The following is a 27,540-nucleotide window of genomic DNA, read 5'->3' on the forward strand; positions in this document are numbered from 1 at the left end:
AAAAAGATACAGGTGCCTTCATCAGCCTTTTAGTGTGCCTTTTTAGTTTTTTTTAAAAAATTGGGGAGAAGGGAGGAAAAATAATGTTGGCCCTCAACATATAACACTATAACAGGGTATTTGCCCGCAGAGACAAAGATTACAAAATTTTGACCTTGCACACCATTTAGAGTAATGGCGTGAGATGATGTTGGATATGTTATGAGCTGGCGTGATACTATTTTTCTCACAAAAAAATGTTCATAAGACCGAGATTTCGATTGCCTTTTTTTGGGAAATCGTTTCTTTTCCCATACCCTAAGTGTTTTATTCAAAGTTTAACTGTTCTGACAAACATTCATTCAATTGATTTAATTGACATGTAGACATGTTCGACAAGTAGAAAGAGTAAATTTTCTATTCGGGGGGGGGGGGGGGGGGGACTCTAAAATCATCAAAACCATGAAATTAAAAGATTGAATAAAATATCACTTACTTGGGTTGGACGTTATCTAGGCAACATGCGATTGCTTGGAATGTTAGCCGAAGAAATTCTGGTTTCAGTAGACACAAATCTTTAATGCTGTGGTTGTCACTATTACCATAGTCAACATAAAAAACCTCTATTTTTGAGTCCTCTGGATTATATTCGTCTTGAACTATCTCAACAATTTCAGCTCGGTACCATTTTTTATCCATTGAAAATCTTGATGCTACTTGAAGACCAACTTCTAGAGTCTGAGAACAGAATGAAAAAAAGCACATTTTTTTTAACAAGGTGAAAAATACAAAATTGGGATTTTCTGCTGAGATTAATGCAATTTGATAAACAAAATTTAGGAAAAGATGCTAGAAGACTAGCATGTAGTGAGACATGTGAAATTACAGAATGAAAAGTTAGTGCAACCTGATCATTTATTTCCCTTGTGATAAAATGATTGCAATTTCTGACATAAATAATGTTTCTAATAAATAAAATTACCTGTGCAGAATTTCTAATGATGACGTTGGTTAGACAATGAGATTGAGATTAGTGAAGCATCTTTGTTGAAAATAAATATTTTTTTCAGCGTGAATATCTCTTGTTTTCTTATTTGAGGATGTCAATAGAAAAAGAGATTCACGATAAATTAGAAGAAATGAGTGTGCTTTGTGGAGAGAGGAGAAAGAGAGAAAAGTAAAATATGTGCAATAAAAGAAATTTTGAAGCGCTGGTTGTTGAAGGTTCAGATTAACTGTAAGTATGAGCCTATTAAATCTCCAAGAGAAATAATTATGGCAACAGAATATTCCGCGATTAATTATTGTGAACTTCGCATTGATAAGCGTTACTCAAATGGCTCCAGTGCTCTCTTACTGGGAGGGAAGAATTTTAGTTTAAAGTATTTACCTTCAAGTCAACAGCCTGAGATGCCCGATTTTCTTCCACATTGTAGAATTCAGTCATTTCATCAACTAATCGATCAAGGTCGACAGACTTTCGAGTTATCATCTATGAAACAAAAGAAATTACTTCATTAAAGGAGGAACAAATGCAGAAGCATAAAAACAAATGGAACAAATGTAAAAAAGACCATTGGAAGATTATGAGAGAGATTAAAAACATGGCTTATTATGTAATCATTCTTTAACTACATTTTACAGCAGGAACCTGCATACTACTTCTGGCCCATTTCAGAAACAATGTATGTGTCTGGTTTCTCCATGCAGGTAGTTGCTTTTACGGCTAACCTCGAAGTATTAGTTTCTTTTGGCAATATGCAGGTGAATAGACAATGAATTGAGCAAGAATAAATGGACAAGATGACTCATTTTTTTGTTTTTCACTTAAGGTTTGATTGGCTTTTTTATAAATCCCTTTTCCTGAAGTATGAACCATGACATGACTGTACCAAATATAGCGTACTATATTTGGTACAATCATGTTCAGCGGATGGCAGTAGACAGGTCGCCAAAGATGGTCCTTAATTGAGTTCCTCCTGGGAGAAGGCGCAGAGAGCGCCCAATGAGAGGGTGGTGGGATGGGATTGAAGAAGAAATGTTAAGGTGCTCTATGCCAGAGGGGTTGTGGTTTGACAAGTCGCAATGGAGGTGAGGTGTCGTAGAGCGCCAGGGAGTGCTATAAAGCGACTTATATGTATATATGAGCCATAACAAAATGTTAAATGATGTAACATTTCAATTTCTGATCAAATACCTCTAGTTAACTTTAATCTTTGAATTTGAGAGCTTTGTCGTTGAAAGAATAAAATATTGGTGGGGAACTAACGTAAATAGGTAGTTGACAGGAGACACTAATAAAATATAATACAAAATTTTAATACCAAGAGATCCATATCAAGCAGTAAATTATCAGTTTAATAGGTAGAGAGTACAAAGAATAATATTCCTACCTGAACCCAAAATAAGGAGGGATTGCAAACTGCTGAAACATAGACTTGCATGAAACCATCACTGTTTGTCGATATCAACTTTTCTCGAAGGGGGCCAGTGTTTTGCTGCTGGAGAACAAAGAGAGAGAGAGAAAAAATAAAAAAACAGTTCAGATCGAACTTTCATTTGTTAATTACAGAAATTACAAAGAAGCTAGCTAAGCTTCCCTTTTACAGCTGTTATATGTGAAGAGAGCAGATTAAAGTTTTACTAAACGGGAGTCAAATTAAAACTCCGGCCGCACTCTCAATCAGGAAGAAGGGGAGCAACCCGGCCGGAACTGTCCATTGACATATCATCAGCCTGAAAATGGGTTTAGAATTTGAGAGGGCTGAGAGAGCCAGCGTTCCAATGCCCGGTACTTCTCGGACAAAGCGTTTCTACTCTTAGCCAACCTGCTAGGCTGCCTGTTGCCATGCACTGAAAGTTTTCTACAGAGAAATTTTCCCTTAGGTCAGCCGAGATCTCAAGCCTGAGATCGAACTTGAGGAAGACATTGAAATATCTCTAGAATGAATACTACATTATAATTTTAATTCTAGTGCTGTTATTTTTAGCTAGGTAGCTAGCTGTGCTATGTGGGGTATGTTCGATAAATTCCTTCGTTCTATTTAAATTAATTGATGATTTAATGTTTTGAATTTTGAAAAAGTAGAGGGCAAAATTTAAAAATTTGAAAGGCTGTTAACAAAAAAACATTTTTTGGAGGTTTATGATAAAATATTGATTAACTCAAATGAATACTAAGACGCCACTCATAGATTGCACAATGTTCAACGTTGTATTTTTTCGTCGTCTTTATTTCCCACTTACTAGTCTTTAACACACACCTGGAAATTAACTCTGTCCTGTTTTTTTACGAATTACCAATTTTATGATGGATAGACCTCTCCCCTATTTTCCTCCAAACAATAGCTCCTGATTTTACTATTGTGTATCCTTCGGACAAAATTAAAACATTTTCAATTTATCTTGATATAGGAAGCCTGATTTGTTACCACTGCCTACATTATGATAAGCTGCAACTTATCAGACCTCTTTCCTTCACTTAAGAGCATTACATCATCGCTTGGCTGGCAATAAGACACAACTACACTTAGAGATAAACCCAGGAAAGCATTAAGTTATATGGACTACAGGGTTCATGGCAAAGTGTAGTTACCTTCTTATGTTGAGGGCATGATAACAGATCTGTTCTACACAGGAGATACAGATATTTTGTTTTTACAGCTACTTACATGGGTATTTCTTGAAAATCATGTTGAGCACGTCAGAGTTATAAACATTGCATTAAAAAATGGAAAAGTCGGGTAGTTTGTTACACACCTGCAGACATACTTTTTTTGATTGCCCGCAATCAGGTTTGCTGAGAGTAATGCAAGAAAAAACTTGAAAATGAGTGCAAACAATGTTGCAAACTATTACAGGTCTTTCTTACTACTAAAGATTTCAATCAATTTGAAAGCATTTGATTTTACCTTTTTACAAACTGATTGCAGTACCTTTTCATCTAAGTAACGAGAGAAAAAATGTTTCAACAAAAGAAATCATCCATGAGAAAGATTGATAACAATATGCAATATTTTTCCTTACTTATGATAAGTTTTCTTAAATCTCTCTCTGGCAAACCTGATTGCAAGCAACTAAGAAAGAATTGCATGCAGATGCAGTAAATTCAAAGTAGTATAGTAAGAGCAATGCAAATGGGTCAGTTGAGCTAATCATAGAATCATGTCCTGATGGTTTAAGTTAACATGTTAGCAAAGGTTAATAAATCCATCCTAAAGCTAAATTTTTACGTCCAATATTAACACAGATATTGCCTTTCAAAACCAAGCATAAAAATCCAAGCTCTTTAATTTTTGTTGATGCTTAACAACCTCTTTCCTTCAGTGAGTGTTGTTTGGAGTTAAAAAAGTTTGAGACCCAATATTACACAGAAAATTAGCGGCAAAATCAGCAAAAAAATAAGTCAAACCTCTGTATTGGCTGGTGAATTTGTCAACTCCAAATGTTTTGGCTTATTTCGCGGGGAACGATGTGCAGCATTTTGCGAAATTTTTTGCCTCTGCTCAGCCTCAGCAGCGACTTTCTCTGCAATCAGAGTTTTGGCAAGCTCTATCTGTTCAAAAGTTCCTTGAATTTTGATCTTGCTCTCTGGATCTGTTCAGGAAAAGAAATAAAATTAGAGTGGGGAATAAAAATGTGAGAAAGCAGTAAATATTGGCTTAATTGTTTTGAGATGGGATTATAAAGCCTCCATCAATGGAAAACTTGCACAGTACAAAAAATTGGTCTTTAACATGAAAAAAATTGACAGATGCAATGAAAATATTGTAAAGTAAATATTAGTTCCATCAGAGAAAAATGTTCATAAGGATTTTTCCATCATTGCTGGAAAAAAGCAAGAGACATGTTTTCCCTCTCTTATCAAACCAAATAAAACTTGATAGAATCACTGAAAGTCTTTTATTTTTGGCAAGGGATCCATTTTAATATTAAATATGGCTTGATCATAATGTAACCAAAATGTGTGATGATAAATTTAAAAGAACTGAAGCATTTGAAGAAATCTCACTGATAAATTATTGAAGGGAGGTAAAAAGATCATTAAGACATTATCACAGCAAGTTTGTGTGACGAGGTTTTCAGCAAATGACGTTGCCTCAAGATATCTCTGGAATGGTTTCATCACATATCATATTAGAAAGATATGTCATAATTACTTTTAACTTGCTTATGAACAGCACAAAAGAAATAGGATGCAGTGAATTGTTGACTCCAGTTGAACAACTAAAATAATTTAGAGAGGCTCTTCCTGATTATAAGTCTAATGAATGATTGAGAATTTTAAACTTACTAGTATCATAGTTTGCGGATGAGGCAACAGAAATTTTAGCAAGAGACATGGAAGACATAGCCTTGATATTCTCGCCTCCTTTGCCGATAATTATTCCAATTGCAGACTGAAAGAAAAAGAAAGAGCAGGATAATCACACAATGGTCATTGGAAGTACATCGTTCTGAAGAGGTTAAGTTAATTCTCAAATGAAAAATTCATTTTCAGATTGGCAGTAGAAATGTAGAACTTGAATTCCCTGACTTTTCCAGGTTTCAATGACCAATTTCCCTTGGTTTTGAAAAAATGACTGTAGGGGTCAAGGAAGTTTTTAAGTCTTGCCATTTTAACAATCCTTTTCATTCGAAATCTTTAAGTAATGCTTCTTTGAATATTCCTCTCCTTCTTCTGTCTCTTTACTTAATTTTGAAATTGTCACAATTTTTACCCTACCTGAAGCTAGCCTCTCTATTTTTAAGACCTTTTTTTGCAGCCTTTCCATCATCATAATCTGTTTTTGCAGCCTTTCCATTCTGCACATGACCACATGGGACCACTGGCTAATCGTGTAGGAGAGAAGTTTCTGCACTGCTTCTGCACTCATTCGATAACTTTCAAAATAGCTTCAAACCACATGAGTAGAACGTGTCTGCTCTTTGTATGTCAGTAGTTTATAGAAATGTACGGTGTGATGAGAGATTTAAGGGAATTTTGAAGATAAATGACCTCCTCGTTGATAACTTTGGTGACAAGTGTGACTGGGGGAAAATAGGCTTAGAGGGAGAAAAGCTGCATTAGAGCAAGCGACTGGCGAATTGAGGCACTAAGTCCTTCTGTGCTTGGCCTTGTCAGTGCGTAACATTCCTCATATTTTCTTCTGCTTCTGCAATTCCTTGTGCATCTTGTTTCAAAGGATTTTTTTCCCCCATTTCACTTAAGAGAAAGCTTTGCTGGAAGCATGAGGAATTTTGCACAGATGTGCAGAGTAAACCAGCGATGGAGCATCTTTACCAGCAGCAGGAATGAAAGGATTGATCATGAAGAGAATTGGACCGCATTTTAAAATAAAGAACAACAATATCTGACTCATACGTCAAAACATCCATCTGCATAGAGAAATTAATCGCAAATATGTTGTTTCTAAAATGAGCCAGAAATTGTAGTTTGTAATTGAGAAAATCTTTTGAAAAAGTATGCATGGTTTTTCTGGAGGATAGCTATTCTGGTTTTCCCCTAAACTTGAGGAATTTGTTTATGTTACGTTTGCAAATGACCGAATTCAGTCGTCCAATAAGGATTGAGGATTGATTATGCTCAAGATCAGGCTGCAGTAAATCCTCAGTTGCTATTGGCTGACTGCATCACAATCGCTTGCAAGCAGAATGTAAACAAGTGCCAAATTAGCCGATGACACCTCTACTGTTTTTCCTGTATAGATACCTGCCTCTAAAGTTCTGCCTAATCATTCCTTTCCTTTAGATACACAAGCTGTTCTCTTAGGAAAGAGGAGTAAAATAAAGAAAAATTAATCATTTGATGTATTATCATACCTTTGGCACCCAAATTTCTTCAGTTTCAACCAGCGGCTGGTTTTTGATGACTTCAAGGATCATCGATTCTGCGAGTTGGGCTGTCTCTGGAGTACCTCTAATGATACAAGTGCGATACTCTTGATTCTCATCTGTTATGAAAAACCATAGTATAAGGAAATTGGAGAGTTCAGCATTAGGTACTTAAAATTATTATGACCTGACAATTCAAATGCCCTAATTTTTCAAATAGACAGGTAGGCTAATCCAGAAGGCCATTATAATTGGTGTACATCAGCGGACCGATTATTAAAAATTTAAAGCAGCCCGATAAGACATTGAATTGCGATATAATGCATGGTTAAGATAGGGCTAAGTATGTCTTGTCGTGTCGGGCCGACAAAGTTTCAATAATCGGGGCCGCAGTATCTGCTCACACAACAGATCAGGTCCCAACAAAGTTTCAAATGGTACTGATGAAAATTATATATTTTCATAGTAAGAATGTGAATGTTGATTAAAATTCCCAAATAAGACATGATCAAAAATATAAACTTCCTTTTGCAGGACAGTATGACCGACATAAAACCTTGTCTAGTTTTCATTAATAACAGTCTGAAGAGGTTTCAGTCAGTAATGATGGGAAAGAGATAATAGAACAGCTACGCTATTGAAAGAAATTGAAGAATCATCATGACACTGCTGAGATAATTTGTCTTTCCTGACCAACGTAATCATGCTTTCTTCCTGAGTAGCAACTTTAAGGACTTCGACCTTCAACAGCTTGAAAACGTATGGGCTTCACGTAAAATCTGATGGTTTAGGCAACATTAGCATTGAAAATGCGTGAGCGTAAAGCAAGGGATACAGACTACAGATTGCAACAGGTTCCTTCATTTACCGTCTTTGAAGTTTATTCTGGTTTCAGATTTCTGCTGAATAGACTTAATGGTAGAACCACCTCGACCTATGACAATGCCGATGGACTCCTTCGGTACCCTGACTTCAATTGTGACATTCCTGGATGTTTTCACTCTCAGTTTGGGTTCATCTTCCTCGTCCTTCTGTTGAGTTAGAATATAGACCGCGTACGCGAGGCTAACTGTAATTCCTGCAGTTGCTGACAGGAGCAGCAAAAGTTTGGTTTTTTGCCATGACATTTTAACGGTAAGTTACCAAGAGTGAGTCAAAACTTCTATCTTCAGAAAAAAACTGTCACAATGACGGTGTTTCGTCGCACGGTGATAACGCTTCGAAATGCATGAACTACACAACATTAAAATCTAACCTTAAAATTTGATACCGCATGATTGTTTTGATTTGAATTTTTCCGGACACGACCGAACCAGCACGGAAAAGAACGAATGAAGCGTAGCAGGCGTAGCGTAGAAGCGGTTTCGTATATCATTGTCTTGCGGGAAGCTAGTTCTCGAATAGAAGGAGAATTTCGTTCGGTCTGAATGCCGTGCAATGCAACGGAAAGGAAAGTGTGCGATGACGGTGCAGCGGTACAACTATCGCTGCTATTCGTATGTACTTGATGGATGTCCGTGTTACATCTGCAAAATTGAAGGCGCGATGGTGCAAGGCGATATCAGTTGGGTCGTTGTCCTCACTTCGTTCTCATCCACCTATAGTTTTAACGTTGGGAGCGGTAAGTAAAATCACTTTATCTTAAATTGTCGAAACTAGGAAATCGATGGTAGGAAACTGGGCTGGGGGGAATACTGTTATGTTAAGCAGATGGGTCAGGGGTGAAACCACGTATCACGATTGCGATGATTCAAAACATCCACTCCTATTTTACTTTTTCGAAGAGAGACGAGCAAGCTATGCTTAAAGTTTCAGTGTTGCTTGTTGCTCAGCTCTCTGTTATAAAATAATATGTGAAAAATAGGACACTTTTGATTTGATTTAGTAAGGCTAATTCCGGTTAAATTGGTTCAAGGATAGGAGTGAGATGAGTCAGATGGTTTAACTGTATTGCAACGTTTCAAGGTTTCACCTCAGGAGCTGATTATTAGGTATCGCCTATCTCGACGTAGATACCGGTGGCCTTGAACCTAACTTAGTAAGTTTTTCGACTAGGTACCGCTCTCTTTTTGTGGTCGTCACTCGATTTAATTTGCGAGGGAACTTCGTGCTTTTGAAAGATGCCACCAAGCATGATACGTTGGGTTGCTTTCAATATCGTATGATACTGTGCGACACCTCACGAAGTCCTAGTATCCGTATTCAATAACGTTTAGCATGATTTTTGGATTTCATTAGAGGAAAACGTGACTTGATTCAAGCAGAATTTTTTTCAAACCCACCTAGAAGATTTTCGTATGAATCAATTAAGAAAATAATGCTTGTAGAAGGAAGAAAAGATGCTAATACAAGAATAAAAGTCACTTACGTCAAGCAGGAACCAGCTTTCATTCAGCGATTTTATTCTTGACTCGAATAAAATCTTTTTGACGGCATATCGACGGTGTAAGTCGGCAATCACATAACTCGGTTCGCGACGTTGCAGACTTCCTGTCATACTTTATTTTTTAAACGGAAAACTACTCAACGGCAATTCTTATAAAACTGCCGTGATTTCTCTTCTCTGTGCGAAGAAAATTCTGCAAAAACTTCAAGGAATGATGTTAATTTGTTCTCCTTTAAAAAAATAATAATAAAGGCGGAGATTTTCAGACACCGCAAACGAGATATCGACGGTGAAACTACCAAACCACGTATCTCGTTTGCTGTGTTTAAAAATCTACGCTCGCATTTTATTTTTTGAAGTAGACAAAATCAATATCATTCCTTGAAATTTTCACGGAATTTTCTCCGCACAAGAGGAAAAATCACAGAAATTTTCAAGACTGGACGTTAAGTAGTTTTTCATTTAAAAAATAAAGTATGACAGGAAGTCTGCGACGTCGCAAACCGAGATACGTGGTTTGGTAGTTTCACCGTCGATATGTGATTACGGACTTACGCTGTTGATATACTCGAGAATGTTTCTGCTTAAATCAAGTCACTTTTTTCTCTAATGAAATTCAAAAATCATGCTGAACGTTATTCAGTATGGATGCTAGGACTATTTGAGTTTTTTGGAATGGCGCTCTTTTTTTGTGCCGTGGTATCTTCATTTATTTTGCGAGGAAACCTCTGTACTTTTAAAGGATGCCTGTCATTCTTGATACGTCTTCAATTTTGTATGATACTGTGTAACACCTTTGTCGCGAAAAGCGGCGCGGCGGGTAACTAGCGTGACACGACTGACACGCGCGCTAGCGTCAACAAACCTAACAGGGATACTTCACGCATTGCGCAATGCTTGAAGTATCCCTGTTAGGTTTGTAGGCGCTAGCGCGCGTGTCACGCTAGTTACCCGCCGCGCCGCTGAATGACCGCACTAAGTGGGGTTTTCTGGTCAGAATGATATCAATTATAATTAATCGAGAATCAAGAGAACAACATGCCTTTACATTTTTAATATGAAAAGGAATTTATTAGTTCAATTTGATTTAATCTTTGAAATACAATTTTATACAACGCAGTATACACTTTTACACTACTCATCTGTAGTAGAGCGCCGCGCCGCGCCGTATGAGCCTTTGGACTTTACTATACATTTATTTTTAAAAACATTTCTTTTTGGGAATGGGTGTGGATATTTTTCTTTGAAATTTGCAAACAACTTAGATTAAAGTGTAAACTAAATTCTGCGTGGAAAATTGAGAAAAAATATCCTTGAATCATCAATATTATTCTGTTTTAGAAACAGTCATTTTGCAACTTCTAAAGTATTCACGTGGACGTTTAACGCTAGCTTGGCAATATTGGTGTCCGTCACGTCACCTTTCGCAATAAGTGAGAAACTAGTGGAAAGAAAGATGAAATAATTATGTGGCAATATTGAAGAGAGTAAGAATGAGGTATTAGTGATCTCTGTAGCAAAAGTCTTAAAATGTGATGCAAGTGCAATGTAGTACGTTATCTTAAAGCTAAAGACGTTACGCGTCAAGAGCTACACTTTCTCTCGTTTAAATCAAATTTCAGGTGGAAATAATGGAAATAAAATGAGTTGACAATTGATTTTCAAAATTAGGACTTATTTATTATTTTACACATAATATTAATGGAAGAGTAACAAAAAGGAAAGGAAAAAATTGTACTAAAATTAAATTAAATTTAACGCTACACAGCCTGGTTCCTCTCATTCTTCTTGAGAGTGGACGAAGTAGTATCACAATGAAAATGGTTTTAAATGAAGTTTTGAGAAAGCATCATTATATTTTTTGTATGAAGTGAGAAAAAAACGAAAGTTATTTCCTGTAATCATGGATTGGAAGAATGTAATCTAAAAAAACTGAGGATTTTTATTTTCATCTAATAGTATCGAATGATTTTGAAAAAAAATTGTGGCTCGAACAATAAGCCCGGTAAGAAACATGAATATCAAAAGCAGTAGTTGGCTCTAAAATATTAAACGTCCAAGCACTTTCATCGCTCTCCAAATGTCACCGGATTTCGTTCAAATGTTTTTAATTAGCTCATATGCGAGCTAACGAAGCAACAAAGCCAAATACTTTTTCGACGTTGAAACTCTTAAACCACGTATCTGATTTTCGGTGTTTTGAAATTTCCGCTCTCACTTTTTTTTTTTTTTTGAAGGGGAACAGTTTAACATCATTCCTTGAAGTTTCCACAGAATTCCCCAGCACAGAGAGGAAAAATCGGAAGTTTTTAAGCTCGGACGTTGCGTCTATTTAACAGTGGCGTGGCGTGAATTGCGATATATATCGATCGTTATGCCATTTAAACCTATGGAAAAGGATCGATAAACAGGGTGTTCGCAGCGAACACCTTAATAATCGATTCTTTACCATAGGTTTAAATGGCGTAACAATCGATGTATCGCGATTCACGCCACGCCACTGCTATTTAACAAACCAGCATGACATGAAGACTTCAAAGGCGCAAACAAAGATACTTGGTTTGGAAGTTTCGCCGTCGATTTAGAAGGGTAGAGATAACTATGAATACAAATAAGAATAAATGTACCAATGTATAAGCATATATACTTCGACCAGTGGCGTGGCGTGAATCGCGATATATCGATTGTTATGCCCTTAAAACCTATGGCCAAGAATCGATTATTAAGGTGTTCGCTGTGAACACCCTGTTTATCGATCCTTTTCCATAGGTTCAAATGACCTATTAATCAATATATCGCAATTCACGCCACGCCACTGACTTCGACAGCGCCGATGAAAAGGAAATCAAGTTTCTCGCGTGAAAATTAAGGGTTCGGCTGCTGGTTAGCTATGTGTGTGATGATAATTGACTCGGTCTCTGTTAGACGGGCGCAAGTCGAATACATCATGAGCCAGGGCTTTCCTTCATCCTGCAGGGCGCTGAGGCTCACGAGTTTTAATACCTACGTCCGTCTAACAGAAACCGATTCAATCATGGAGAATTTTTAAAACCACCAACGATCAAACCCTCTCTCACCAAAAAATAGGCGCTTCCCTCCCACGATACACAATCCACAAATGGTAAAGCCACAAATTTTGCCGACAAAATGTCAGGTTTGGCACATCATGAGCATGAAAGACAACTGAAAGAGTCTTTTACTCATCAGTTCCTCTCTGCATGAAGAGAGGTATCCACCGCCCCGGCAAAGCACCGCAACCTCCGATGGGTTGCTGATTTAGGCAGTATCGCTCAGTGGCGTGGCGAGAATGATCGATTTTCGATATTTCCCTTTGAAGCTATGATGAAGAATCGATTATTAAGGCGTTCGTTGCGAACACCCCGTTTATCGATCCTTTTCCATGGGTTTAAATGGCAGATCAATCGATATATCGCAAAGCACGGCACACTTCTAGTGTCGCTCATGAATAGCGAGGCAGAGCCTCCGAGAAATGGACTACATTTTGCAATTTGGGCCTATAAATTCTGGCTCATCTGAAAAAACACTTATGTGCATAGGGAAACTAATGGCACATACGTTGTTTTTAAACCGGGCCGGAATTTATAGGTCCAAATTGCAAAATGCAGTCCAAATATTTTATCTCGGATTTTAATAAAACCAGTGTGTCTCGCAAGAAACTTTTCGCCGTATATCCTACAAAAGCTTTGCTTGAAACAGGACGTTGAAACCAGATCTGAAATTTTCACCAAATCCTTCACTTGATCTCCAACGATTCTACCAACGTAGAACTGATTGGATAATTTATCTTCTTGTCTGGTGCTGCACAAGGTTCTCATATTTGTCTATAGAGCAGATGATCGGTAGATAGAACTGTCTTCTGTTGTCTCATGAAACGCCCTGAGAACACCTTACTTTTGAGTATTTTCAGTATACAATGCTTCAGATCCTCGTTCAGAGTCTAATAAGAACTTGGCGGAGGAACCCATCCACCGAACGCAGCCTCCAGCTCCTCTGCCACTTGGAAACACAGTTTGTCTTGGCCTGGACCTGCCACAACCTGCGAATCAAAATTCAAAATATTTTTAGCGAAAATATCAGATTTAGTGCAGATTTTTCCTGGTTTCAGGAAAAACAGGAAGGAGTCATTAAGGAAGGAATTTATCGCTAACCATCATCAAATAATTTATCAAACTTACGTCTTGCATCTATATTTCTGGGGTTTTTTTCACTAATATAATGGTGATAGATTTTCCTCGTGACATTAACATCAGGCTAAAACATTATACTGACGCAAATCTAGGTACAAGGTTTTTTCATTTTTAAAGTAATTGATACGAACTTAAGAGCTTTATACCATAACTAGGATATGGTGAACAGTCAAGGATGTACACTGTTCAGTCATCTCCATCATTTCAAATGATTTTTATATTTGTAAAAATATCTCAAGAGATGGGTTACAACATCAGTTAGCTAAATTTTAATTTTAATTTGCTTGGTATATTTGGATTTCTAGGCTGGAGAGGCGAATACTTGTCAATTAAAGCTTACACAAACTTTGATTCTTTTCAACATTATATTTTAAGCCACTCAATAGACGGGAACACAATTCAAATTTGACAAGGTGCTGCGGTTATTTTAGTGAACCCCTGGTAAAAATTAGCGATAGGAGCTGCGTTTCAAAATACCATAGGAGTTCTTATAGCCGACTGAAGAGGACGATAGAAAATCATATAGCTGGCTGTAGAAAGTAGCAAAAATCATACGGTCGGGCATAATCCATACAGAGTGTGCAAACATTTCAAAGTCATGAGTTGAAAAACGCTTACTAAATATTAAATTTTAAATATTAAATCGAGATTAAATATTAGAGCCTAACACAAAGCGGAGCGGCGGCGCACTGGCTCCTACAAACCCAACAAGGATACTTCACGCATTGCGCAATGCGTGAAGTATCCCTGCTAGGTTTGTAGGCGCTAATGCGCTTTTCGCGCTGGTTACCTGCCCGCCGCGCCGCCGCAGCGTGCCACGGCGCTTGAAGCAACTATTTCACACCAGAGGTATTGCACAGTATCATACGAAATTGAAGGCGCTCCAACATATTAGGAATGGCAGGCATCCTTCAGAAGTGCGCAGCTTTCCTCTCAAATTAAATCAAGATACTGCGGCCCAAAAAGAGAGCGGTAGTCCAAAAACTCACTAAGTCCTAGCATCCGTAATTAGTAACGTTTAGCATACACTTTATCGCCAGGCTGTTGCTTAATCGCCATCGGCTATAAAAGGCTGTAAGAAATTGTGTTGCCGGCTATAGAAGCTATTGGAAATCTTACAGCCGGCTGTGGGTCTATGGTATTTTGGAACACAGATTCTACTGCCAATTTTTACCAGGGACCATTAGGATAAGACTTAAGTACATAAAACATGGCTCCTTTCTGGTACCTCAAAGAATCGAAAATATGAGTAAGTACCTGGAGACCGATTGGAAGACCCTGCGAGTTAAGTCCTAAAGGCACGTTGGTCGCTGGTAAATGAAGAATATTGAAAAGAAAGGCTTGACACGTGAGTGTTTGCTTCAGTGGGAAAAGTCCATGGTAAAATGCTGGTTGAGCACTGGTTGGGCACAGGAGAACACCATTGTCTTTCAATAGATTCTGAAAAAAACGGAAGTTTTTGAGCAAATTGCGCCAGAATTAGTTTCAATTTCTCAATATTGAGCTAAAGTTTGGCTAAAATTAATTAAGCTAATAGTTAGTCGAGAAAGCAGCTACTTGGAAGGAGCATGCCATGACCCCGTAGAAAATGAATATATTTATGAATATATTATACTTTTAACCAAATTATAATTAAAGCGAAAAATATGTACACTGGAAAAAAAACACATTGGATCCAGAGTCCAGACTCTTAAAAACATCGACAAGAAAAAGTACTCTTGATTCAATCAGAATCTAGCTTAAATCAAGAACCAAGCCTCTTAATTTAAGCGGATTTCGTTTTGATTCAAGCAAAAATCCAATTGAATCAAGAGTATTTTCTCTTGTCAATGTTTTCAAGAATCTGGACTCTAGATCCAGTGTGTTTTTTTTCCAGTGTAGGTACCTCACGTTACAGTTTAATGATTATTTTAGGTGTATACTATGCTTATAGTTTTTTTTTTTTGTTTTTTTTTTTGTTTTTTTTTGTTTTTTTTTTTAAAAGGAAAAGTAAGTAACCAAAAGTTTCCATTGAATTTCCTGTAAATTTTCTTCCCTCGCACTCTAAAGTAATAACACAGATTCACAAGGAAAGATATAAATTAGTTTTCCTTAAAGAAAATGAAACAACCGGAGATTTTTAAACGATGCAATTAAAATGAGAGATTTATTCACATTGACCGATCGATATTCAAATGTAGAAATATCCACTATTGCAGTAACAATTCTTGTCCTCATTTGAGTCATCGTCGACCGTGAAAAACGGTTCCCTCCAAATATGTCTCATCTCTATAATAATCAAAGTTTCATTTAAAACGTGATAAAATTGTGAGCTGTAGGATAGGATTACTTACGGTGAGTTTTTTCTTGAGTGTTTCAGCCTCTACTACGTACATTTCCCTCCGTTTCTTGGGTATGAAGGCTTTGAATGTGAGAAGCGCCGTGAAATGGATCGTCGCGAGTGTGAACGTTGGTGCTCCGAGGATGAATTTAACGGCCTCGTGAGGCAAGGAAAACTGAAAATCGAGAAATGACAACACGGTCAATTGGCGCTTAAAATAAGTTTGGTTGCCTCATACATATGTATAAAGCAGTCCCATGTCCAAAACACACTTATTCATGAGCCCGCGAAGATTGATCCGGGGGGGCAACGGAAACATTCACTTTCAACATTTTGAAGAGAAACGCCGAAGTTGACAGCCTCGATAGATCCTTTATACTTTTATTAAAGTAGAGGTATCGCAGTGGCTGCCGAGGAAGGATAAAGCTGAAAGCCTGAAAAGCCCCCTCCCGGGATCCCGAGATTTTTTCAATATTTTGTAGTTGATGACGTTTAATTTACGGAAAAGTTTGTTTTTTTGGCGAACGGCGGTACTCGCGCCTTAGAGCTTCAAAATGGAGGCGTAAACTTGGACCCGAGGACGAAAATCCAAGAAAATTCTCGTTTTTTCAGTGTTTTATATCGATGGTGTAAGTTCGTAACCGCCTTTATCATTTGCGGTGATAATCCCCACTCCTATTTTATTTATCCAAGGAGAACAATTTGACATCATTCCTTGAGGTTTTCACAGAATTTTCTTCGCAACGAGGGGAAAAATCACGGCAATTTTCAAGAAATACCGTTGAGGAGTTTTCCATTTAAAAAGTAAAATTCGGCAGGAAGTCTGCAACGTCGCAAACGCAGATACGTCGCTTGGGGGATCTACCGTCGATATTTTCTACAAGCTTTGGTTCCTGAAGTAGTGCTATCAAATTAACTGCAAATCACATTATCTCACCTTTATTGACATGTTGTTGAGAGTTTTATTGACGGATTTCAGTATCGATCCAAAGAAACTAGCCAAACTGATTTCGGTCGAATCGTCCCACTCTGGAAGATCTGCCTGTAGATTGAAAAAAAAAAAAAAAAAATAAGGCACATTGTTAATTGAAAAAAAAAACCAATGCGAGACTATTAAAGTCCTCTGAAACTTTGATTTGACGAAGAATTTTTATAAACCTGTATACCTACGTCAAAAGTTTATTATTCCTTTTAAATGACCAGAGAATGGACCATGGGACGTAGGATAAAATATTAAAGTATAGATCTCTAGAAGATATGTTTCCTATAGGTCCATCAGAAGTTGACGGAAAACACGTTCAACTTATCGAATACTGCCGAAATTACTCGTAATTGATTGGTATGAGAAAGTATACCATTTTGAATTACATCAGAAACAGAAAACTCAAACTTCCCACCTGAAAAAAATCCACGATGAACGTAAAAAAAATTAACCGTTAAAAGCAACTTATACATCAGATGAGTACTTAACTGAATCTTAAGTTCACACACATTTCGTCCTCTGATACAAGGTACCTTAAATATACCGTCGATATGCCGGCTTATACGCGCAACATCAAACAATCAGTCTATTATAACGTCAAAACATCGCCTGTTGATAAATTATTGATCTATTAAAAATTATTATTTCCATATATTTCTATGCCACTCACGCTGTTGTTCCTCTTCTGCCGTTTTACCAATTTTTTTGGTGGCAAATTCTGTATTTAAATTGCAGAAGTGTGAATCGCCGAAGTTGGTAAGGTACCTCCATGAAATAAATATACTTCTACTACTAATATACCATTATCATCCCTCTCCGATGGTAAATCTGAGTTGAATCACGCTGATCTGATCTGCTGATCTGTCACGTCAGATTGAAATATTTGAAGCCATAAAACATAATATTCTAATTTAGGATGACATTCTGTCAATAAATTATTAGTCTTACCTTTTCGCATTTACAGCTTTTACTTTTAAAGTGGTTCACTGCTTGATGAATTTTCTTCTTAATTTCTCGTGTCGGTTGGTTATTCCCAAGTGGATATCCACAATTATCTAAGTAGAACACATTTAAATTGTTAACTGGAACCTGTTATGCAAATGAAAAAGAAATAACTTAATTAAGCGATCAAGGAGAGTAAATTACCGAAAAAGATCTAGTGAGTAATTAGCCAAGTCTAAGGATTGTAAAATTAGCTGCGATCAAATGAGTATCGCATATGAATGGATGAGAGAGTGAAGTGTAGCGAGAATAAGTGCTACACCGAAGAGGCTGGCTAAAAAAATGTGGAACATTTCGGCGGTGTAGTTCACAAAAGTATTAATAAAACTTCAACGAGAATAATTGCAGTTAACTCAATAAATTGAAGACCTGCAATTCTAGTATTAGGATAAAAATTAGTATCAAGTTCAATTTACAAACGGAACCCTCCATTTTCAATCATAAAATTCCGTCTATCCTATAGTTTGGCGGTTGGACCTAACGCAGCGCGCGCGACATACATGACAACGCAGCCGGCGCTGTGAAGCAACTATACGTGCTCGAGGGATGTCCGCGTTGCGTATCTAAGAATTGAAGGCGTTTTGGTTTTCGCCCTCGCAGGAGCGCGACACAGCTGACAGCACGCAACCAGCAGTGGCATGTGCGGTGCAGGAATAACTTTCATTTTGTTGCTCCTTGCCATCTCGTCTCTTTGGTTCCGTTCAGCCGCCTTACCGTGCTCTAAAGTTTTCAATGTTAAATATACATTTTTTCTAAGCCGCGTGATTTTCAATAACTAGGGAGTGCGTGACTGAACTAAGTGAGAGCAAATGGGGTTCGTCTTTGCAAGTTTTTTTTCGGGAGAGGGAGAGTGACATAAACCTCCCCGTGAATTTAAATCCAAAAATATTGAATCATCTTTTGAGGAGAAAAGATTTTTGAGATACCTTTCATCCAAATTAAGGGTAGGAAGGGTGCAATTTGTAAAATAGAGAACTCAAAGTATATCATGATATAAAATTACTCTTAAAAACCAGTTGCAGGGTCCTAAGACTCCTAAAAATAATGAATTTCTAACTAAATCCTTTTATGAAATACGTGGTTATTTTTAGGAATCTGGAAATCGGAGTCAAACATTTTTGTGTGGGTCCAAAACACTCGCCTTAAAGAAGGGTGAAGGTTAGAGGAAAAAGAGGAAAAAATCCCTTTTACCTCATTTTTCTAGAGAAATGAAAGACATTTTTTTTTAAAATTTACCTTGTGATCGAGATTTAACGACGATGCTTTATCACCGGCTAATATTTTGAACATTGGTGTTAGATCTTCGGCGTATCGCGTCATTGGACCAATACATAAAACTTTTTGGAAATCTGGGCTTGGATCGAGCGGGAAATGACCAGTCAAGTCAATAATGCCTGCGAAATAAATGCTCAGTTAGTGAAAAAGAATGAAGCAATTACTATAAATAATATAAAAAATCTATTTGTTGATGAAAAGAAAACTCACGGGTACCTTGTAATGTGGAAACTTGAGCTTTATTGTCCATGCATATATACTGAATTTTTAATATAAAAACAAAAGTGTTTTTAATTCATATCTAGACATATAATTAGTATATATCGACGGTGTAAGTCGGCAATCACATAACTTAATAGTGGTCATTCAGCGGCGCGGCGGCTAACTAGCGTGACACGCGCGCCTACAAACCTAACAGGGATACTTCAAGCATTGCGCAATGCGTGAAGTATCCCTGTTAGGTTTGTAGGCGCTAGCGCGCGCGCGTGTCACGCTAGTTACCCGCCGCGCCGCTTCAAGCAACTATTTCCGACAAAGGTGTTACACAGTATCATACAAAATTGAAGGCGTATCAAGAATGACAGGCATCCTTTAAAAGTATAGAAGGTTTCCTCGCAAAATAAATCAAGATACTACGGCACAAAAAAAGAGCGGTATTCCAAAAAACTCACTTAGTCCTAGCATCCATACTGAATAACGTTCAGCATAATTTTTGAATTTCATTAGAGAAAAAAGTGACTTGATATATGAAGAAACATTCTCGAGTATATCAACAGCGTAAGTCCGTAATCACATATCTCGTTTGCGGTGTCTGAAAATCTCCGCCTTTATGTTATTTTTTTTAAAGGAGAACATACTGACATCATTCCTTGGAGTTTATGCAGAATTTTCTTCGCACAGAGAAGAAAAATCACGGCAGTTTAAAGAATTGCCGTTAAGTAGTTTTCCGTTTAAAAACTAAAGTGTGACAGGAAGTCTGTGACTTCGCAAACCGAGTTATGTGATTGCCCACTTACACCGTCGATATGTAGTTCTTGATATAAGCCACTTATTTTAATGTTGGTTTTTTTACTTATCACTATTTCTAATAAAAAATGTTGGTACCTAGTGTTTTGGAACGACTTCGTCCCGTAGTTGAAATTGTATACAAAAAACTTGGAGATTGCACAGGAAGAATCGAAATGCGATCATGATAAAAAAATTACGTTTTCTATTTCGGCCAATTCAAAAGTTCACTCTTTAAAAGTCTCAAGTCTATTCGGGCACACCTCATACCGCATGCGAACGGGAAATTTGTTACTAACCAGGTGTTGGTTTATGCCCGTAGACTCCGTTGAACATTGCAGGAACCCTGATTGAGCCACCCATATCTGATCCGATTCCAATAACTGATGCTCCAGAACCAAGGAGAGCTGCCTAGTGGACAAAAGTGTTCTGTTGGTTAAAAAGGTGTTTTTGGTTGATGATAAAGTTGAGCGTGCTATTTATTACTGATGATACTTTAACATAGCTGTTTGACTCTAGCATGATCGATTAAATTTTCCATGATATTTTTGGTGAAAATATTGACTCTCACGTACAATTTTATGATACACAGTTGGATTTATCAGTTAATAAGTTCAATATTCACTCTAAAGCTCACGATATGAGCTTGAAAGTATGGTAATAGGTTCCAAAGGAAACGACGTGAGGAAGGCTTATACCACGCGAACACATGAGAAATATGGTACCCATGGATTATGTGCCAACAATTCAACCACAAAATACTTGAAATTCTTGTTAAATTCAATCACTACTTGTGTATCAGGCATTAAGTAGAGTAGGGTCTAATTGAAATTTGGTGCGAGTACTTATTCCTTTAGAAGAACAAGTTCAAATCTTGACATGTTCCGGAAGCCTAAGATTCTAGACGTCAATCAGCAATACACGATGTGTGAAAATTTTACACCGGGTATAATAAAAGCTGAATAAGCTGCGCAAAACAAAACTTTCCAAGCCCTGCCTATGTTGTTAAATGGTAGAAATTCATTTCGCTGCTGCTGCTGGGAGCTAGCGCAGAAGTGCTAATTTTTCGTGCGTAGGGTTTCTTCAAGATGGATTTGAGACAGATAGGGGCATTCTTATGATGAGTGCCTCGGCTCTCAATACAATTTGTCACTCCCATTTATTTAAAAAAATCACAATAAGTTTACGGTCTAAAATCCTAATAACTCAAAAAAAAACTCGCTGTAGAAGCCACTTAGGCTTATGTACACTTACGGCCCTCTTTCCGACTTAGAGGTCGAAAGTTCCGGGTGTAGCACTCAGAGCAGTCGAAGCTACGGCTCCAGCACCCGGATATTTCAGTCTCTGAGCCCGGAACTAACGGTATGTCTATATAGCCGGTAACTTTTTTTCCAGTGTACATTACTTCATTTCAGTTTTTAACACATAGTATCCCAATTAATTTTGAAACATGCAAAAAATATTGCAGATAAATTTCTTTGGGAGTATTTACCTCTCCTCCGGAAGATCCTCCAGATGTACGGAATCTATTGTACGGATTGTTCGTCCTTCCCGTGATGAAATTATAAGTCTCGATGGAACAGCATAATTCTGGAGTATTGGAGACTAATATCGGTATAGCGCCAGCTTTGACGAGCTTTTCCACCGCTGCACCGTTCTCCATGGCTTTCATGCCGTCTCGTAGAGTGCATCCCACACTGAACCTCATACCTGAAAAATAGAAGTAATCGTTGTCAAACACTACATGATGCTCCACCGACATAAAATTGTATCACCGTTCAGGCGTTCTGTAATAACTGATTTATTCAAGCATATACATAAATTTAGAACTCTCTAACAGGTTTTTCGATCAGCGAAAGATGTACAGGCCTGATGTAAATTCCCGATTCGACCTTGCTGGATTCATTTCGATGGTATTCACAGCTTGTACAAGTAGTCGTCTTCTCTTCATCTTGTGGGTATTCCTGTTTACATTTTGCGGTCAAATTGAAACTTTAATGGGTCAGAAATCTTCAATCCTCTTAGTGCGATGTTGCTTGTTTTTCACTTTTCTCCCTCCCCGTTCTCCCACCTTTCTCCCCCCTTTCTTCCCCTCTTTCCTCCCCCCTTTCTCCCCTCTCCCTCTCTTCACCACCTCTTTTCTCTATTTTTTTTGAAATCACAGACGGAAAATATTGAAGGTGTGTAATTGAAAAGTTACGACAGCGAGTTTCAACTTGTCCACAGTTGATATTCCCCAGTTTGTGTTTCTTTACACGTTACCTCCATATGATTTGAGTAACCTAAGTACGAAAATTATGTTCTGACTTTCTTGATCGGGTTCCATTATGACACTTAGTTACTTACTTTTTCACCCGATGTAAATATCTCGGTTGTCAAAGTTGGCGTAGTGATAGCCTAAAGTTTGACAACCGAGATGTTAACATCGGGCGAAAAAGTAAGTAACTAAGCTTCAAGCTACGAAAAGACAAAAGCAAAAAAAATATGGATCCAGAAATTTGGCAACGTTATTCTCTCCTCTTTTAGTCCTTTAAACCTATGAAAATGAATCTACTCTTGGGAGGGATAGGTGCTCTGCCGAGAATCGATTATTCAACTCAGGTTTAAATAGAGAGAAAACAATTATGTCAATTTTCTGAATTCGGCGATGAAAAAGTAAGTTGTACTTTAACACTGAAGCCTAGAGATGGAGAGGATACAAGAAGTTTGGATCCCTCCTCCAGTACAATGTTCTCAAGAAATGATCACTTCTCGAAATATTCCAGGAATTTTATGATCCTCGGACTTAAATCAAGCTCATAAGGAGACAATGACGTATTCACAGAAAAAATAATTTTACTATAAAATCGCAATTTTAAGTAAGACTCTCACAATGACTACAAGCAAACTCTAGCCCTAAATTTATATTCGGTTGAGTTCGCACGCTATTCTGCCGTGACAGCGAAAGAGAGCAGTAAGTGCACGCTGGGATGAACCTCGAGACACATAAAAGCATGTGCTAATCATGGACTCATACAGAAATGCAATGCACTTACTGCTCTCTTCGCTGTCACGGCAGAATAATGGGCTCAGTAGTTTGACGAGGTGAACCGCACGATAGCTTAAGTATTTCACCAACACAACATGGTTTATTACATTTTTTTTGGATGAGAATGATCACGTACTACAGAATGTTGTTTTTATTTTGAAGATTGGCAAGATTTTCAGGACCGGAATTAAATTTTGGCTCTAGCCCATCGGGCTGAACTCAAAGCGGGTACTGTGAATTGCGTCACAGAAAAGGAAACACTGGTTCCTAAAACAAGTCAAAGGAGGTGGGAGGGGGGGGGGCGTATAAACGTTAGTTAACTGCCTGTATTAAATCTCATCGAGTAGCGAGTTTGTCTGACGACAAGTTTAGCGAGCATGGTCATTGCCGCTTTTTCGGCGATCCAAGGACAATTTTCACGGGCAATGAGCTGTTATTAATTACTCGCAACCTGTTAAGTTCGCTTTAACGGCTTTCGTCCAGCCGTTACGACCCGTAATTATCCACATGAAAGTGAACTCTTATGACCGTAACTGTTGTTACTGACCATGGATTCTGAAAGCATTTGTATCTGGTTCGATATCCCACGAGCGGAAGTTGACACTATACCCTGCGTTTTTCTGGCTCGTTTGGACCGCGTCAAGCCGAAAGGAACCAAGCCACATCTGCTATTGCCAACTTTAATTGGGCAGTTTAATTTTTTACGTGAAAACTGATGTGCGAATTTTTGAGCAAACGTCAGTAAATTTTGTGTATAGTACGAAGCAAATTACTTAAAATTTTCCAAGGCATCGGCTTAAACGTTCTCTCGTAAAAAATTAAATTGGCTCGTTAAATTTGACCATAGCCCACGTGGCTTGGTTCCTTTCTGCTAAACGCGGTCCATTTGTGGTAAATCTTGTTAGCAAATTAGAGACCAAGAGATTGCGATCTTTTTACTAATTGACGATGAAAGAATCAGTTGTGATGGGTAATCATAAAATAGAGTTTTGACAGTCAGTTAAGAATAAGTAATAGGAGAAAAAAATTCAAATAAATTATAGTTGTAATACAAAATAATTATATAAGCATATATTTGTACCTATGGAAAATATTACTGAGCATTATCATTGCCTCAGAAATATGATGAGATCTACAAAATCAAATTTTTTGCATTGGATACCAACTGAAGGATACTCCGATTAAATTAATTTTGGTGCCATTTAAAGACGTACGGTTGCATCATTTTAATCTAGCCGTTTCGCGCTCCGAGCATGTTGAATTAGAATTTTAAATAGCTTTTTCTCGAAACTGTATGTCTTAAACTAGTGAATTAAAACCCGCATAATTTAAGTTGAATTCGAAATTTTAAGGCCTTCTCTGTCCCAAAATCTTCGGAATATCTCTTTTATTCTCTTGTAACAATGACGCAGTTTTGAGTTGTTTTGGACTAAAGTGTTTTCCCTCGTAGATATGGTCACACATTTAGACAAGTCTTAATTATAGCAAAGTTTTTCGATCCGATTTCCTGCTATATTTGCTCATAGGGTGACACGTATCAAATTGAATAAGTAAATAAACATTTTTGGTTTCACACGTGTGTAGAATACGAAGTGTGCTTCATTAAAAAATAATATCTAAATAGATTCTTTGACCTGGTGGTTTTTTTGATCGCTAACTAGTATCACTTCTTATTAAACTGTTCTATATTTAACGTTAGGAGGAAATGGGGGAAAAAGAGACAAAGAAAAAAATCATAGTCTTAGGAGTGGTGCTCACTGCTCAGGAATTAATGTTAAGGAGAAAAAACTATATGAATCAGTGGCGAGACGTGAATGATGGATTATCGATGTTTCCCCATTTGAAGCTATGATAAAGAATCGATTATTAAGGTATGCGTTGCGAACACCCTGTTTATCGATCCTTATTTACTATACGTTTAAACGGCAGATCAAACAATACATCGCAAAGCACGCCATGCCACTGTTATAAACTTTTTTCTTAATTTTACCATGACGCATTTTTCCCCCTTTTACACATAGAAAAAAAGGCCCAAACATTTTTTTCCTCCTTCAAGATCATTCATGGTTTATTGCCCTAGTGTTTTGTTACGGTAAAATTTGTGTGGTTTTATGTGTACTGTGACCGAGTGAAGGAATTCATAATCGACCATCGATGCCATGTACAGCATGTGAAACAAATCTCACGTGTTCTCAGATATTTGCATGGGACATCTATCGGCCTAAGGTATACAAGCATCTTTCATTCAGACCCAATTTTTTATGAAAAATGTCGAGAGTGTAATACAGTAGGTAGGCACAATTCGCGGCCTCATAAAAATGATTCGGAGTATACCTATTCATTATTTCCAGCAAACGTCTATTGCTTCCTTTCCTGTCCGTCCGTGTTAATTTTTATAAAATTTCTTCAATTTTGATGAGAAGGAGTATCATGCTTGAGCCTTATTTTTGCCATAAAAACAATGAATAATCGTACTTAATCGCAAAAAGAGGCCAGTATTTCTGACTAACACACACGGAGGCACATATTTGTGTAGGGAAAGTAATGGCACATGTGTATTTCGTAAAATGAGCCAAAAATAGTGGCTCATTACTGCAGAATGTAGTCAAATGTAAACATGAGGCTGATGTACTCATTTCTCCCATCCCTCACACATTTGGTGTTTATAGAAAAACCTATGAATCGCTCTAGTCACTAAAAATCATAAGATTCCGAAAAATTAACGCACGTATGTAAACAGTTAATAAAACATTCATGATCAGAGCGCGAATTTTGGGCAAAATATTAGTCACCTGCCTCAAGTACTTACGTTATCAGTCAATGACCCAACGATTTCGGGTTCTCTCTAAGAATAAGATGTAATTTCTCATTCGACTGCTCGTTGATTAAATTAATTCTATTTACAGGCCCGCCACATCCCATCTCGGGCCCTGGTACCAGTTTTCTGGCCCGGGCCCCTAGCACAGAGGGGGGGTTCGGGGGGCCTCCCCCGGGAAATTTTTGAAATTTTAAATCTATTTGGACGCATTTTGAAGCTCTTATGATGGAGATTTTCCATCAATTTCTGCAGAATAATTACGGCTTTTTTTTTACTTTCAGCACCAAATACTTTCGAATTGTTGCATTCAAAACATCTATAAATTTTTTTTGAGGGGGGCAGATGATACTTTTCAATTCTAGGGGGAGCCGGGCCCCCTGGACTCCCCTTTTGTACGTCTATGGCAAGGGAGTTGAGCCATTGAAGTCGAGAATGCCCAGACAGGGGCCTCTTAGCATCCGACAACAGAAGAAAATGAAACGCAGTTACTAAAAATATCATTCTACATATACTCAAAATCTTGAAAATAGATAGAATCTCTAAAAAAGTAAGACAAATTTTATAGTGCCCTAGCGTGTATTTGAAACTTTATTCATCTTTTGCGGAATTTTTAGGGTCATTTTTTCACTTTTCCTTACGAGACAAGGATTACACATGAATTCGTAGGGTTTGTCACCTGCGTCACGGGCCCCTCCAGGGCCCGGGCCCCGGTACCGAGGACCCAGTATCCCCCCCCCCCCCCCCTTGTGGCGGGCCTGTGTATTTCTTGATTGCACTCCTTATCAGCTAGGATAAAAAATAAGAAAAGTTGCCATTTTTGTCAATATATTTGGCCGTACAAGCCTCTGAAACTCAAAAACTGGTGAAGCCGATCAAAATTTTTTGTGTTAGAGGATACGTCAGAAATCAACACACTGGAAAAAAAAAACACATTGGATCTAAAGTCCAGACTCTTGAAAACATTGACGAGAAAAAATACTCTTGATTCAATCGGATTTTTGCTTGAATCAAAACGAAATCCACTTAAATTAAGAGGCTTGGTTCTTGATTTAAGCTAGATTCTGATTGAATCAAGAGTACTTTTTCTTGTCGATGTTTTTAAGAGACTGGACTCTAGATCCAATGTTTTTTTTTTTTTCCAGTGCAGTTTAAAAACGCCATCAATTTGCTTCCTGGCGTTTTTGCCTCACGAAAAATGTGCAATTTGCCTCCCTTCTTTAAAGTTTAGAGCCCAGGATAAAAGAAGAGGAACGAGAGAGACGGAGACCTTTATAAAAATGCTTCACGACCCATGATTTGCGAAATCAAGCATTTTTTGCACTCTTGGGATATAAATAGATGACTCAAGTGCGAAAACATGTATCCTTATCTGCGAATTTGCAAACTTCCCGTCATACTTTATTCTTTCTTCAGAGAACTAGTCAACGTAATTTCTTGAAATTTGTTTTGATTCTTCTTTTCTACCAGCAGAATATTCTGTGAAAATTTCAAGCTAAAGTACCTACAATCCTACATATTTCAATTATAAGCTATGAGGTTTGCTTGGTTCTCTTCAAAAAGAATAATAATATAGGAGCAGAAATTTTGAAAAACGCACTGAAAAAAACTCCGGCCGTGGAAACCCTACTTACGAGCTGTATAGACATACCGTCCCCGTTCCGGGCTCAGAGGCCGAAAATTCCGAGCACAGAGGCCGGAAGTTC

General features: G+C 37.7%; 2 protein-coding genes across 3 annotated transcripts in view; both read right to left on the reverse strand.

Annotated features, from left to right (window-relative positions):
• LOC109044517 (tudor and KH domain-containing protein homolog) overlaps positions 1–8,070 on the reverse strand; it is a 39,633-nt gene extending 31,563 nt beyond the window's left edge. Inside the window, exons 1-7 of one of the 2 annotated variants that reach the window (XM_072299587.1) lie at positions 7,682–8,070; positions 6,802–6,932; positions 5,273–5,378; positions 4,391–4,575; positions 2,373–2,477; positions 1,370–1,471; positions 476–717 (exon numbers count right to left, since the gene is read on the reverse strand). In XM_072299587.1, coding sequence (XP_072155688.1) covers positions 476–717; positions 1,370–1,471; positions 2,373–2,477; positions 4,391–4,575; positions 5,273–5,378; positions 6,802–6,932; positions 7,682–7,940 — 1,130 coding nt within the window. In that variant the 5' untranslated portion in view covers positions 7,941–8,070. Of the gene's footprint in view, positions 1–475; positions 718–1,369; positions 1,472–2,372; positions 2,481–4,390; positions 4,576–5,272; positions 5,379–6,801; positions 6,933–7,681 lie in introns of both variants that reach the window. The other variant, XM_019062287.2, reaches the window with a different exon arrangement.
• Positions 8,071–10,857: 2,787 nt separating this feature from the next.
• Positions 10,858–21,715, reverse strand: LOC140224468 (fatty-acid amide hydrolase 2-like). The gene is made up of 8 exons (XM_072299588.1): positions 21,484–21,715; positions 20,291–20,402; positions 18,948–19,105; positions 17,658–17,798; positions 16,665–16,769; positions 15,741–15,902; positions 14,665–14,847; positions 10,858–13,256 (listed from the first exon to the last, which is right to left on the reverse strand). Exons 1-8 carry the CDS (start codon positions 21,697–21,699, stop codon positions 13,158–13,160), a joined length of 1,176 nt encoding a protein of 391 aa, XP_072155689.1. The 5' UTR covers positions 21,700–21,715; the 3' UTR covers positions 10,858–13,157.
• Between the last annotated feature and the right edge of the window lie 5,825 nt (positions 21,716–27,540).

Source organism: Bemisia tabaci, chromosome 4 (genome assembly GCF_918797505.1).
Source record: "Bemisia tabaci chromosome 4, PGI_BMITA_v3".
Classification (NCBI taxonomy): Eukaryota; Metazoa; Arthropoda; class Insecta; order Hemiptera; family Aleyrodidae; genus Bemisia; species Bemisia tabaci.

Excerpts from the sequence above, each read along its gene's own strand:
- LOC140224468 (XM_072299588.1), bottom strand. The coding sequence starts at position 21,699 with ATGAGGTTCAGTGTGGGATGCACTCTACGAGACGGCATGAAAGCCATG. Across the intron at positions 20,403-21,483 it reads GAGGATCTTCCGGAGGAGAG|GCAGCTCTCCTTGGTTCTGG; the intron begins GTAAATACTCCC and ends TTTGTCCACTAG. Across the intron at positions 16,770-17,657 it reads AAAGCTGTAAATGCGAAAAG|GCAGATCTTCCAGAGTGGGA; the intron begins GTAAGACTAATA and ends TTCAATCTACAG.